This window comes from Phascolarctos cinereus, unplaced genomic scaffold, assembly GCF_003287225.1.
Source record: "Phascolarctos cinereus isolate Bilbo 61053 unplaced genomic scaffold, phaCin_HiC Scaffold_726;HRSCAF=1367, whole genome shotgun sequence".
In the NCBI taxonomy this organism is placed as follows: Eukaryota; Metazoa; Chordata; class Mammalia; order Diprotodontia; family Phascolarctidae; genus Phascolarctos; species Phascolarctos cinereus.
Genome location: NW_027556098.1, coordinates 12,325,615 through 12,341,777, shown reverse-complemented (window position 1 = coordinate 12,341,777; position 16,163 = coordinate 12,325,615). Strand labels below are relative to the sequence as shown.

Here is a 16,163-nt window from a genome sequence, read left to right as displayed (position 1 = left end):
GTTCAAAAGCTTCTCTCCTAGGTGACCTCATTAAAACAAAGGAGAATTAGAATAAAGGGCTAAAGCTCCTGCTGGGTGAAATATAATTGGACAATTGAAGATCGACATTTTAAGATGCTTTTAAAAAAAAAAGGCAGCTAGCCCAAATGCTGCTTGAACTGAAAGCAATTTTTTTTCTTTTTTTTAGATATTAGGTTTTTTTTCATTCTTTCCTGCTATCTTCTGCCTAATTTCTTAACCTATCTGCTGAACCTTGTAAGCATTTGAGAAGGCAGACAACTTTGTTAGGTTGTCTTTTTAATGATAATAGTAAGGGATCATCTGCTTTTTAATACCAATAACATTAGGTTGAAATGAAAGTTAAACATGGCTGTCTTGCTGAATATACATATTTAGATTTATAAAAATCCTATCATTTGTGGTTGCCGAATGGGCAAGAGGTACTCTTAACTACAAATATTTTTCCTGTGTAGGTCATCAGAGATTCATTGGGTTAATTGCTTATTTTTAAATCCTTGGATTGCACTTGCCAAAATTTGTCACATGGTGGCCAGCCTTTTTGCTGTTTAACCACTTTTGACCTCTTACTACAGGCATGTAATCAATAGAACTTAGAGACTGAATTTTTAATGGTCCATTCCCCTCATTAAACTGAGGTCCAGAGAACTGAAATGATTTGCCTGAATTCACACAGCTGGGAAGCAGAGCCCTAAGTAAAACTGGACAGACCAGGATAAAATATCGCATTAAAAGTTAGGCTTTTCTCTTCAAAAAGGTTGAACTAATTTTTTTTTTGGTGGGAAAGACATTTTCATTTTTCATAGTCATTACTCTATTCATTACTCCATTCTCACATTACTATTTCTGAATATGTGGGGTTCATAGTTTTTGCAGTATAAAGTTAGCTATAAATTTCTGGGGCAGCGGATAGAGTAGTGGGCAGGAATCAGGAAGACTTATCTTGGTGAGTTCAAATCTGTCCTCAGATACTTACTAGCTGGGTGACCCTGGGCAAGTCACTTAACCCTGTTTGCCTCAGTTTTCCTCATTTTTAAAATGAGCTGGAGAAGGAAATGGCAAACCTTTCCAGTATCTGTGCCAAGAAAACCCCACTTGGCGTCACAAAGTGTGAGACATGACTGAAAAACAACTGAACAACAACAAAACAGGTTTCTGAAGTAAATTATTTTGAGACTGTACTTAAGTTTGCCTCAGTAACTTACCCGATCATCCTTCCTACCTTTAAAATGAATTATTTTAACAACTAGGAGAAATAAGCAATATTGAATATGTAGAGTCTGATTTCTGGGAGAAGGGTGGCAGATGAGGGGATATTTCAGTGTAGGCCAGACAGGAATGGGATACCAGTGGAAATGCTTTGTATATCCATTGAGCAATTGATATCTTAGGAGAGAGATTCAGGGCCAGCTAGGTGGCACAGTGGATAGAGCACCTGCCTTGGAGTCAGGAGGACCTGAGTTCAAATGTGGCTTTAAGACACTTGACACTTACCAGCTGTGTGACCCTAGGCAAGTCACTTAACCCCATTGCCTAGCAAAAAATAAAACAAAAGAGAGATTGGAAGGTAAAGGAAGGAGGACATACAGGTAAGAGAATCTAGAAGACCCATTTTACCAACTTTGCAGTTCTTCTGGGGCCTTTTCTAATTTGGAACATGGATTGTTGATGTCAGTATTACAATAAATGAAATATTCATAAAATCATAAAGCTCTGAGTTAAAAGTAGCCTTAAAGTTTCCTAGTTCAGCCTCTATCAGAAACATAATTCTACAGTGTCCCAAATAGTCATCCAACTTGTGGTTGAAGAATTTTAGCATAGTGGAACTAATTGTATCAAAAGCCCATTAATATTTTTTTTTGAAGCTCTAGTTTCTAGGAAGATTTTTACCCTTATATTGAGTCCTTGTTTGCCTCTCTATAACCTGAACCCATTATCTAGTTCAGTGCATTTAGACCAGGAAGAGTAAATATAATTCTTCTGCATTATCCTTCAAATATTTCAATAAAGCAGTAATCTTCTAAGTCTTTTTTCTTAAAGCAAAAAAATCTTTGCTCGCTCCAGTGGAGCTTCGTGTACCATGATTCTAATTCTTTCATATTTCTAGGTTGGTGGAGGGTAAGGAAAGGTTCCTTTGAATGCATTGGAGTACTCATCATTGTTAGTCCTCAAATGTGGCTGCCAGAATTGAATTGGATTATGGAGATTTGATCTGACCTGGACAGAAAACAATGCCATTAGCATTTAGCTGATCCTAAAGAGTGAGCTTATCTCTACACAGCCTAGGATGACAGTTGATGTCCCTTCTAACACCTTGACCTCTCTGTTTCCCAGGTTCCATGACTTCTAAACTCCATTTTGCCTCAGCTTCCCACCAGAGCAGTCACATTTTAGACAGTATTATCTCTCAAAACTGATCTTCTGTTAAGATCCTACAGCTGAAATTCCTTTCTCTGAATCTAGCTTCTTTAAGAACTGGCTCTTCCATAAGTCACTCTTCCTGAACCTGATTTCTGCCCTCATTCTGATCTATATATAGTCCCTTGGTCTTTCCCTGTTTTCCCAAGGTTTTAACTCTCTACTAGCTGATTTGTATCTCTTCAGTGTCTGTATCCTGCGATTAACCATTTCAGTTGTACTTTCTTTCTGCTTTCCCCAATTTCTCTACCAGAGACCTTTCTCACCCTTGTGATCCTTAACTTGTGTAACTTTCACCATCCATTATTTCTACTCATATTCATAAGGTTTTGCAAATTCATAGAAGTCATGAAACTGGGCTAATTGGGTAAACCACATGCTATCTAATCTCATAAGGGTCCTCACTGATCTAGTACAGTTCTTTTGTCTCTTCCTGACCTTTTTCTTTCTGCTCTCTCCCCATCAGACTCCCTGCAATGCCTGTTCTGAAATTTTTCCTCTCTCATCAAGCCCTCACCTCTTTCCCAGCCCCCTAAATTGACCCTAACTCCAACTTCAGCTTTACTTAAAAAAAAAAAAATGAAGGCCCTTCAATATAAACTCAGTAAGTGAGAGAGAGCACACGTTGTGTGTATAAGGCCCTGGGTTTGATCTTGGCATTTTCATCTTGGGTTTAACTTTGTTTTGGGAGGTAACATGGTTCAGCAAGAGGAGGACTTTATTTGGAACCACAGGACCTGGGTGTGAATCCTACTTCTAATTATTAATTCTGAGATATAGAATCATAATGAGATGGTAATGATAAATTTAGCACTCAACCACATCTAAGAGAGCTACTCTTTTTTTTTACCTTTTCTATGTCATGGACCTCTTTTGACAGTTTGTTAAAACCTGCAGACCCCACTTCAGAAAAAAAAATGCTTTAAAATGGACATGAAAATATACAGAAGAATACAAAGGAAAACAATTATATGGATGGAAATAACAATGTGAAATTTTTTTTCCAGTCCAAGTTTACAGACTCCCATGAAATCCACTGACTCTTTGTGAACCTAAAAGTTAAGAATGTCAGATCTAGTCTGAACTTCTTATTTAAAAGAAAAAAGCTTTATTGATATCTTTTATTTTTATATTAGTCATTTCTAGCTATTTCTGTCCCCTGTCCTCTGCCTGGGGAGGTTTACCTTATAGCAGAAGAAAAAAAATTAAGCAAACTCAGCCAATAGGTTATAGATTCTCAGGTCTTAGGTTTAGAGTTGGAAGGTACCTTAGAGCTCCTTGAGTTTAACCCTCTCACTTTACGGATAAGGAAATAGAGATTCAAAGAAGTTAAATAACATCCAAGATCATACAACTAGTAAGTGTCTGAGGTAGGATTTCAATCTAGGTCTTTTCTGATTTCAAGTTCAGCTTTGACTCTTCTACATAATGCTGACTTTCAAAAAAAAAAAAAAAGGAAATCCACAGAATTTTGTGTTCTCACTTTAACTGTATCTTTGGTCTACATTTCCTTCTTTTGAGGTTTTGAGGTTGAGGAGTTATGGGGGGGAAATGACAGCTTTACCATCTGGCTAATTACATGACACCCCACAACCCCATCGTTTCACAGATAAGGAAATAGAAGCCCACAGTAATGGCTTGTTAATAAATCAGGTTAGCCTGGCATGACATGACCTGCTCTTGAAGAAACTAGATGAGTAATTATTGTCCAGATTAGGATTACATAAGATCATGAGAGGCCATCTAGTACCATCCTTATTTTTCAAATGAGAAAACTGAGATGCAGCAAGGCTAAGTATGACTTGACCAAAGCACGCAAGTATTTGAACCTAAGTCCTTTGAAGGGATAATGGCGAAAAGACTGTATTATTATTTTATTCTTATTTTGCTTCTTTTTTTTATCTTGTAAGGGAAAGGTTCTTCAGCTCCTCCCCCAGGTATTTGTCATCTATCTATTCTGAGTTACTGCTTACATGCTTTATCTATGCTTTGTATTTATCCCATTCCATACTCACAAATGCACAGAGCTGCTTTTGACACTGTATGCCTCAACAAGAGTCAGATGTATTTGTTTACACATCCAGGAAATTCCCTACAAGGACTTCCACTTCCTATGTAGTGACCAGCACTACATCAATGCATGAAATAGATGTGACAAATTCCTTCGCCAGCTCTGTATTCCAAAAACCAATGTAATATTATGTCCAAGGACACACCAGCTATTAAACTACTAGAAATAGTAGAGAGTATGCCTATACATGGGTAGCTAGGCAGAGTGCCAAGTCAGGAAGACCTGAGTTCAAATCTGGTTTCAGACACTTTAGTAGCCATGTGATCCTGGGCAAGTCACTTAACTCTTGCCTTAGTTTCCTCATCTGTAAAATAATCTGGAGAGGGAAATGGCATACTACTCCAGTGTCTTTGCCGAGAAAACCATAAATGGGGTTGTGAAGAGTTGGAAACAACTTAATAACAACATAGTTTCAATTTCTAGAGCCCAACAGGTGATCAAAGAGAACCTTCCTTAGACTGCAAATAATAGAACTGAGTGAGAAAGATTCGAAGATAGTGGAATGCCAATAGGGGAGATTGCAAAGCAGGATCTAGCTGCCTTCAGTACATCTGACACTAGCTCCCCAAAAGAACTATATCCTAGTATAATGAAAGCAGTGGCCCTGGCAGGTGTAACTGATGACCTAGTATTGGAAGAGGATAGTTGCTTCAAGACAAGAAAGGCAAACAGTGTCCTGATTCTCAAAAAAAGGCAAAATGGGATTCTGTAGCGTGTAGGGTAGGGAGATTGGCTTCTTTTTCTGGGAAAAAAATTCTAGAACACTTTTATTAAAAGTATGGCTTGAAAGCATTTAGGGCAGCTGGGTGTCACAGTGGATAGAACGCCAGGGCTGGAGTTAGGAAGATTTGTCTTCCTGAGTTAAAATCTGGTCTCATATCTTTAATATCTGTGTGACCCTGGGCAAGTCACTTAACCCTGTTTGCCTCAGTTTCCTCATTTGTAAAATGAGCTGGAGAAGGAAATGGTAAACCACTCCTGTATCTTTGCCAAGAAAACCCCAAATGGGATCATGAAGAGTCGGACACAACTAAACAACAACTGAACAACAGCAACAGCATTGAAAGCATTTGGAGAGGGAAGTGATGACCACTATAAAATCCTGAAGGTCCCTTCCAGCTCTATGTCTAGGATCCTGTGAAATCCTGATTTTGTCGTTTACTACTTACTTAGTTTCTTCAAAAACAGGTCATGCTGCACTAACTTTATTTTTTTACTTTTTTCTGATAGGGTAATTAATTTTGTCATCTAGAAGAAGGCTGTGGGCATCACATACTTAGACTGTGACAGTATTTGATAGATTCTTTCATGTTCTTGTGGAAAAGATGGAGATACCAGGGCTAGCTGATAGTATAATTAGCTAAAATTGGAACTGGTGAATGAAAGAGTCCTCATTCATGAGTAGTTTGGAGGGAAGTCTTTCAGGTAGAGCCCCAAAAATTTGCCCTTTCCCCTGTATTATTTAATATTTTTATCAGTGACTTAGAGGAAACAAGGAAGTTATGCTTTCCAGAAGACATTAATGTAAATAACAATCAGAAGCCAAAAAGATGTTGACAAGCTGGGAAAAAAAAATGGGTCCAAATCAAACAAGGAGAAATTCAACAAGGATACACAGAAAATCTTAGGTTCAAAAGATCAACTTCACGAATGTAAGATAGAAGAGTCCTGGCAGTTATGTAAAAAAGAGCTTAACATTTTGGCCCAGTAAGAATTCAATTTGTTATTATTATTATTATTGTTTTTTTTTTTGGCAGTTGGGGTTAAGTGACTTGTCCAGGGTCACACAGCTAATAAGTGTCAAGTATTTGGTCTGAGGCCGGATCTATCCCCTGCCCCACCTAGCTGCCCCCAAGAATTCAATTTGAATCATCAATGTCACACAGCATCTTGGGGGAGGGAAAGAGGGGGACATGTTGACCTAGGCTGTAGTGAAGGAAGTATATTGTCCAGGAAAAGGCAAATGCTAGTTGTACTTACTCTGTCTTGGTCTAGTTACAAGTTCAAGTAGCAGGCTGTGTCCAGTTTTGGACATTTCATTTTGGAAAGAATATAGACGAAGGCAGAGCATGTCCAGAATAGGACATGCAGTATTGTGAGAAGGCTGGAGAACATGTCATAAAAGTAGCTATTGAAGCAGCTGGGAATATTTAACCTTGAGAAGAAAAGACTTTTGAGAAAGAAATAACCATCTTCAGATTGGTGAGCCATCATGTGTAAGAGAAATTAGACATTGGTGGCAGCCTGGTAAAGTGGAAAGAACCCTAGATAGGAATACAAAGGACTTGGATTCAAGACCTTCTTCTGGTACTACCATCTAATTTTAGGTAAGCCATTTAACCTTACCTTTAAATTAAGGGATTAAGCTAGATGGTTTCTGAGGCTTCTTCCAGCTAGAGAAGCTATAAGTATAGAATCATGGTCCCTGAAGACAAAACTAGAATAGGCAGATTTTGACTTCATATTAGGAAGTTTGGCCTATAGTTTAGAGCTATCTGAGACTGGAATGAGCTTTGGGATATAATAGTTTCCTCTTCACTGGAGAGCTTCAGACAGAGGCTATATGGCGTCTTGCCAGTGACTTTGAAAAAAGAATTCTGAATGAGGCACCATTTGAGGCAGATGGCTCTGAAGTTCCTTCCACGGGACCTTTGATTCATTGATCTTCTCTCTGTATCATGCTAAATGATCTCGTGCCCAAACTTAAAATTTAAAGACCAGTAGTCAAATGGATAGCTAAAATTTCATCATCAAGGCTTTTGACTAAGGTGCTAAACAAAGACAATAGTGGGGCTATCCTTGAACATGGTGGGAAGCTTTTATTCTAGTACCAACTTCTATCTCTAACTTGAATTTCGTCATACATGCCTAGCTGTATGTCAATATTAAGAACTTCTAGAATTATGTGAGTACCAGAGAGGTCTTATTTCTGACATGTTCCTGACTTGTTTTAGTGCCTTTGTTCAACAGACATTTTTATGTTTTCCCAGAATTCAGACTAACCCCGAAACCTACTTTCCCAGTGATAATATGTTTCCTATTTTACGTAAGGCTCCACAAAGACAAGTTGTGTTTAAAAGAGGACAAGTAAATCTGGTGTTCTCTGGAGCTCCTTTAGAACATGATATATGCCATTTTTAGTAGTCATGTCACATGTTATTTTCTCTTTGAAAGGCCAAGACTTAAATTCTCAAAATGAGTAAATCTCATATGACTTTACTTTGGATTTATTGTGGAGGGGAGTGATACATTTTATCTGTTTTTAAACACTTACAACTTTACCTTTGCTTACAAAGTCTAAGGCTCAACCCCCAAGGTTTTTTTGTTTGTTTCTTTGTTTTGATAAATCTTGAGGGTTGATAGAGGCACATAAAAGTGCAAAGTAAGAGGGAACCACAGAGGTCATTTAGTCCAATTAAGACATGATTTCTGTCAACATGCCCCTCACCATTCCAACAGCATATCACACTCTTACAGAGCTCTAGTTGTTAAAAAGAGTTTTCATATATCGAGCTGAAGCCTGTCTCCCTCTGACTTCTAACCTTTTATCCTGCAGACTGGGATCAAGTAAAAGTGGTTTAATGGAAAAACTACCAGCTTTAGAGTTAGAAGACCTGGATTCACTTCCCACCCCTGATGTTTCCTAAGTATGTCCACTGGACCTCAACTTCAGTAGAGAAAAGAGGGTGGAGTAGGGCACTTCCAAGGTCCGTATGATCCTCTGGTCTGTCTCCCACATAACAAGCCTTTGTATATTTGAAGACAACACTCATCTCCTACCCCCCCATACAAAAATTCTTTTTTGAAAAATAGATTTACCATTTCTTCAACCTTGATTTTAGAACTTGAGTCCATTTGTCCCTTTAAAAAAGTAGCCTAGTTCAGTACTTCAGAACAGAGTGGTGTTTGTCTATCAAGCCAGATGAATGATGGGTTTTGATGCAGCATAAAATGTTACTAAGGAATGGAGAAATAGAAAATGTATATGATTCCTTTAAGAAAGATCATGTTTCAGTAAATGTATCTGTTGTGAAGTTTATTAATAGGGATCATGGGTTTTGAGGTGAATGCAGAAGCACAAAATAACTGTTCTCAGTTTTAGGGTAGGTATCAATTTTGATCTTTCTACTTTTGGGCATTGTTTATTTGTTTTTTTTTTTAAAGTTCCTAAATTTATGACATTCATAAGGGTATCCCGTACATAGTGAATGTAACAGAGTTAGCAGGAGGGGGAAGGTTTTCACTAAAAACAAACAAACAAAAGTACACCTTTTAGTGTTTTTAGTGAAGTCTTTTATTTTAGATAAATGACAGCAGTCATTTCTAAAAGTAGATATGTGATAGATTTTTAGGACACTTTTTTTTGAGAATGTGCAAAAGAGAATTAGCAAAAGAAAAGAGAAAATCATGGCTGAATAGGGCAACCCTAGGGTCACATGAAAGGTTTTCATTTATTTTAAACATAAGGGACACCTATGCCTAGGTGAAGGGAGGGAGACAATGGAGAAGGAGAAATTGAAGATATCAAGGAGGTTCCACAGGGGATGAGAACAAAGGACGTTAAAAAGATAGAAGGACTAACTTAGATCATCCAGTGAGAGAGTTACAGTCAGAGAAAGTGGAGGCACAGTGAATAGGTGATTGGACTTCAGGAAGTCAGGAAGACCTGGGTTCAAATTCAGACTCAGATATTTACTAACAATGAGAATACCTATAAGTCATAATTTCTCTGTCCCTTAATTTTTGTTTATCAGTATTGGAGTCAATACAGGTCTTAAACCTGTGATCCTTTAAACTAAGTATCGGGAGTTCTAATGCAAGCCTTTTCATTTATTAGGTGTGTGACCTTAACCCAGTCATGTAAGCTGAGACTCGGTTTACTATTAACAGGGCTAATAGTACCCTCCTGCCTGACTCACAGGGATTTTCCAACAATCAAATGAAATAACTCATGTGAAAGCACTAAATAAATGAAAGTGAGGGAAGAATACTATGATGTCAAAAAACATGGTTCAAATCCATATTCTAATGCTTATTTCTGTGAATGTGCAAATTAAGTGACATTAAATTATCTCTGTGAATTTGCTTCTTCATTTGAAAAGCAAAAGATTGATTTCTTAGATGCCTTTCCTTTCCCTCTCACTGTTCTTTTGGTGACCATATTAATAACACTTGACTTCCATTATTTTATGTTAATTACTACTCCCTTGTTGGGGAGGGGAGTAGTTAGATCAATCAGCCATAATCCGCATTTATTTATTAAATACCTGCTACCTGCCTGTCACTGTTCTTAACCCTACTTGAAGTAAGCATACATTCTAATGTGGGAAATCACAAATGCATATATGTTAATATATATAGGCTGCTAGGTGTTGTGGTAGATAGAGCACTAGGCCTGGAGTCCATACTTTAAATCTGGCCTCATGACATTAGGCAAGTCAGTTGGCCTCTGTTAGCTTCAGTTTCCTCATCTGTAAAATGGTGGTAATAATGGCATTTACTTCTCAGGGTTTTGTTGTAAGGATCACAATTGAGATAATAATTATGAAGTGCTCAGTGTGCTGTTATATATAATACACATTATATATGTATATTACGTATAATATATAATGCACATTATATAAATATTATTAAATGTTACATATTAAATGACAAATACAAAGTAATTCTATCAAAATAGTTTGCTAAGAGTCAGGGAGTAGGGCAGCAATCAGGAAAAGCTTTATTGTAGAAGATGATTTTGGGGGCCACTTTTTCAAGGAATAGGGGGACTCTGAGAAGGGGGATGGCTGAGCATAGTTATTGAAACAGCACCATTCCTCTCTAGTAACATACAGCAGCTGCACCCCTTTCACTCCCACTGTACTGTTGACAAAGCCTCATTGACCAAAATGTGAGAGGGGTTTTTTTTCCCTACTCATTTTTGCCTCATATTCCAACTCAGTTTAGTTTATTTCCCTCATTGGTTGGCTGCTTAGGAAGATGAAAGAGGTGTGGATATTATAGCAGAGAAAATGCCATCTGAAAGTGACATTGATGTGGCCAGAAACTTTCTTATGAAGATTTTGAGAAGCTCTATGAGGTACAGTATTTTTTTTCTTCTGAATTTGTTATATCCATAGTGTTGATGGATTTGCTCATTCACTGCAATCCATTGAAAATAATTGTGAAAAATATTTCACCTCCATGTCCCTTCATCTGTTCCTTCCCTTCATCCAGATGTTCTAATTCACTGACTCAGTCCGTATTGTGCTTGTTTTTTAATCTTTTTCTGCTTGTGTCGTAGTTAGCCTGCTTGACGTTCTTCAGAAATTAAAAGGATAATTTATGTTCTCCCTAACTTGACTGCAAAGATGAAGTTGAGATCTTTGCCTTTCATTGGGCCAGGCAAGGCTTCCACAGGGAGTTGTACAAAAATATGGTCACTTTCCACAGTGAAGTTTCTTCAATCTGATCATTAAGTTACTTAGTTACTTAGAAAATTCTAGAATAATGCTCAGTTGAATATGGAAATGGAGCAAGTCAAACATTGTGCGTTCTTGTGGTCAGAAGCTGTCCCTCCTTGGCTAAATTTATCTCACTTTTTCTAGTTAGGGCATCACCAAGAGCTTTCTACATGAAATATTTCACATCACACCTGGAGAATTTTGCCTAAAAGAATTTAGCCAAATGTGAGATGGTACTGTTGGGTGAAAGTCAGACTAAGCCAGGAAATGGTTTTGGTCATTCTTTACTCTATATCTTATTCTCAAGATTTTGTTTGCTGTTTTATTATTCTCAGAACTTCTACTTAAATTATCATAGGTAACCAACATCATTCATGCATTCATTCATTCAAAAGCCACACATTAAGATTATACTCTGTGGAAAGTACTATGGGATTACTAAAGGTATTACAAAGGTAATTCAAACATAGTCTCTTCTTTAAAGCACTTTTTGCTAATAGCATCTTGCAATCACCTCTCTCAAAGATTCTTGTTGGTAGGTATTAAAGAACATAAATCTTTTTATCTAATCCATGTGAAAATTGGCTAACTAGCTGGCTAAAATTTAGACTAAAATATAAACTATGTAACTGGGTTATATAAATAACCAAGTCCAATGCCTTTGCTTAAGGATATCTGCAAAGTTGTCCTGAAAAAGGTAGAACTATATGTTCTATCAGTAAATACTCAAGAAAATGAGGTAAACTCATGTCTTGAGGCCTTAAATGTCTTATTCATGCTGAAATAAATTTGGAGATTGAAAAAATTTAAAATTTTAAGAATAGGTATCTTGTCACTCAGATATTTTTCTAAGTGCTTGAGTGACTTATAAATTATATAAATTTATTATTAGCTTTTGAACTTATCCAGGGCATGTTATTTTAGAACTAATTTAATTGAACCACATTAGTTTTTTATTTCAAACTGTTGCCTGTTCTTTTCCAGGAGGAATGATGTAGGCTGTAGGCCTCATTCTTGGCATGCCACCAAATTCACAGAGAGCCATCCTGACACTGTTTCCTCTCAGTCCAATGTCTGTACTTCTTGGCACTCTCGGTATCATGCAAGGTAAAGTATTCCCTCCTACCCTTCACCCCCATATCGTATATGCATGTATGTATAAAATTTATATTACATAATCTTATATAATAAATAATGTAGGTATAATTTTTCATGTTGACTTTTTAATAGTTGTAATAAAATAAATATCGACTATTTCTCATTCTGAAATATTTCTGGTAAGATATTTAACATGCTGAACTGTAAGTTTAATTGTGTTCATATTGTGAGTCAAAAAGTCTTTGTGTTGATCAGGCAGGTTTATTATTTTAAGACCCTTAATACAGTTTTTTCTGTTATCTTTTTTTTTCTTTTTAAGGAAAACAAGTTAAGAACACTAGTGATACCATCCTCCTGAGACTTTTAGGCTCACTGACCTTGTAATAACCGACCTAATTGTTCCATATATACACTAAGTGAGTGTTGGATTTCCAAGTTAGAGGTTCTAGCAAAGACAAGCATTATTCTGATGCAAAGGAGGGCTGTTGACAAAGTTAGGGAAAGTGTATATTAAATGATGGCCTAATGGGAGCATAGTGTCCATATCAGCATTTTCAGGTTTTCTCTTTAGCCACAGGTATATTATGTGGCTCCCCCTAACCCCGAAAAAAGGGAGATCTGTCTGACAAGATAAATAGTACTGCTCATTTATAAAAAGTTACACAGGAAACCAAATCACGGGTTAAGTAATTTACTTAGGCAACATAGAATTGGAACAAAGGCAGCTTGGTGCAGTAGAAAGAGCATAGGCTCTGGAGTTAGAAAAATTGGGTTTGAATCCCACATTTAGCACTTACTACCTGTGTGACCTTGGATAAGTCATTAGACCTCTTTGGGCTTCAGTTTCCATATCTGTAAAATGAGAATAGTTGGACTAGCCAGCTTCTGTGGTCCTTTTTAGCTTTAGATCTACATTATTTATTGAATATTATTATAGATACTTCAATGTATGGTAGTACATGAATTCTTCCTTACCCTAGGAAGATACACACACACACACACACACACACACACACACACACACACACATTTTTGTTTAGATCAGGCCTACACAACGTACAGCTTGTCGCTGCCAAAGCAGTCCATGGGCCTTATGTTATGCAGGCCTATTTTACATCCTCTGTGTTTTTCATGGGTCTCCCAAAATCCTTTTGCTTGGCTGTGGGCCATATGTTGTGCAGGCCTGGTCTAGATAGTACAGTTCCTTAGTATTAAAGCAACCTTTCTCATAGGAGGTGCTAGGGACACACTGAAACCCTATGTTTTAATATTCACAGAAACACTGAATGCCAGAGCTGGGAGGCGGTGTAAAGATCACCTAGCCCAGCTCTCCCATTTTACAGATGAGGTAACTGAGGACCAGAGGATAAAGGACTTTCCCAAGTTCACAGAGATAGTAAGTGGCAGAGCCTAGGATATGATTCCAAGTCCTTCTGATTCCAAATCTAGTGCTCTTTCCAGTGTGCCACAAGGCATTTCAACGAAACCTGAGGTAGCATGATTGCATGATCCTTCACCATCCTGGTCAGTCTCTTCTATACTCTCTAGTTTATCAGTGTTTTTCCTAAAATGTGGCACCCAAAACTAAACACAGTACTGCAAAGCTGAATACACTTAGACCATCACCTCTTTATTATTGTAGATTACATCTTTCTATAGCTTAGAGTTGCAAGAAATTTTTTTGACTACAGTTGTTGACTACAGTTCAACAAAACCATAAGGTCTTTTTCAGATAAAGTTCCATGTAGCCATGCCTTCTAAGAGATCTTTTGAACCAAATACATTTGACTTTACATTTATGCCTATTAAATTTTATCTTCAGAGATTTGGTCTATAGATATATTTGGATCCTACCATTCCTTACATTGAACCCTTTGCAGTTTATTCTCTTTCAATCTAGGATTCATACTAGATTATTCCCACCTTTCCTCTACTCTATCACAAATTCTGTGGAGTGGTTACTTTCCCTTAAGGTTCCCATCGTTGATATTTCACCAACTGGTTCTTTGTTGGTTGTAATTCCTTTGTTGATCGAAAGCAGAATAGCATATTGCTTTCTTCACCTTTTGAAGAGTGGAATAAATTATCATTAAGTTAAGCCAAGAAAATATTAGTTGCTCTGCTTTTGGCAGAGTGAGAGGAGGAGGAGAAGAGAAAGTCTGGATAACTGACTCTACTCCCACTGCCATTACTATCATTATACCTCCATGCTAGGCTTGGTGATCTTTTCCCTGAATTCACCATCTATTTGTTCTTTCTGTCCAGGTGGTCTACAGTATACTCCAGTGACAATATTGCTTTCCCTCCTCTGATACCTAATTTTCTTCTTGATATATAATTCTTTGTGGGGTTTTTTTTTTTGGTTATGATTCTTTTTTTTTATGTAAACATTTCAAATCAATGATCTATTCATTTATTTATTTATGGCATGCTTTTCTTTTTAAATTTTAAGTCTGTCTCCCTCCCAACCCTCATCTCACCCCTGAGAAGGCAAACAAATATAATATCAATTATGCATGTGAAATCATGCAAAACACATTTCCATCTTAGCTGTATTGCAAATCAAAGCAAAAAAAAAATAAAGTGAGAAAATTATACTGCAATTTCTACTCAGAGTTCATCCTTTCTGTCTCAGGAGATAGATGGCATTTTTTCATCCTGATTCTTGTAGAGTCTTGGATCATTGTGTTGTTCAGAATAGCCAAATCTTTCATAGTTGAAAATTGCAACATTGCTGTCACTGTGCACAATGATCTTCCAGTTCCTACTTCACTCTGCATCAGTTCAATATAGGTCTTGCCATGTTTTTCTGAAACTACTCCCCTTATCATTTTTTATAGCACAATAGTACTCCATCAAAATCATATGCCTCAACTTGTTCAGCCATTCCCCAACTGATGAACATCCCCTCAATTTCCAGTTCTTTGCCACCACAAAAAGAGTGGCTATGAATATTTTTGAACATATGGATCCTCTTGCTTTTTCTTTGATCCCTTTGGGGTATAGACTTAATCGTGCTATTGCTAGTTTAAAGGGTATGCACAGTTTGGTATTCCTTTGGGCATAGTTTCATATTGTTCTCCAGAATGGTTGGACCAGTTCACTACTCCATCACTAATTCAGTAATGTACCCTATTTTCCCTCATCCTCTCCAGCATTTGTCATTTCTTATAGGTGTGAAGTGGCACCTCAGAGTTGTTTTAATTTGCCTTTCTCTAATCAGTAGTGATTTAGAGCAGTTTTTCATACAACTATAGATAGCTCTGATTTCTTCTTCTGAAAACTGCCTGTTTATATTCTTTCATCATTTATCAGTAGGGGAATGGCTCTTATTTTTACAAATTTGACTCAATTCTTTATGTATTTGAGAAATGAGGCCCTTATCAAAGAAACTTGCTGTAAAATTTTTTGATATTACTTCATTGTCTATGGTACTTTTTAGAAAAAATGTAGTTTCCCTGATTTTCTGTTATTTAGGTCTGTTTTTGCTTTGTCTGAGATTATGATTGCCACCCTTGCTTTTTTTTACTTCAGCTGAAGTGTAATAGATTCTGCTGTAGCCCTTTATTTTAGCTCTGTATGTGTGTTTTTGTTTTGAGTGTGTCTCTTATACACAACATATTGTTGGATCTGGTTGCTAATCCATTCTTCTCTCTGCTTCTGTTTTTATAGGTTAGCTCATCTGATTGATATCACAGTTATGATTACTATTTGTGTATTTCCCTCCATCCTGTTTTCTTCTCTTTTTCCTACTCTTTCTCTGTTTTTATCCTGTCCTTCCTCAAAAGTATGTTTTGTCCCTAACCACTGCCTCCTGTAGCACAGTTGGTGGTATAATAAATGGAGCACTGAGCCTAGAGTCAGGAAGATCTGAATTCACATCCATCCTCAGGTACTTACTAGCTATGTGACCCTGAGCAAGTCACTTGATTACAGTTTACCTCAGTTCTTCATTTGTAAAATGGTGTTACATTGGAGAAGGAAATTGCGAACCACTCCAGTATCTTTGCCAAGAAAACCCGGTGGGCAAAGACCATGGGGTCATATAGAGTTTGACATAACTGAATGACTGAACAACAAACACTGTCTTCCTTAAACTGCCCTCTTCTCAT

The 16,163-nt window shown here is 37.1% G+C and overlaps 1 protein-coding gene across 1 annotated transcript in view; it reads left to right on the top strand.

The window, feature by feature from the left end:
- SHROOM2 (shroom family member 2) overlaps positions 1-16,163 on the top strand; it is a 246,577-nt gene that overhangs the window by 140,537 nt on the left and 89,877 nt on the right. The window contains 1 exon segment of the mRNA XM_078146114.1: positions 11,938-12,060. Coding sequence (XP_078002240.1) covers positions 11,938-12,060 — 123 coding nt within the window.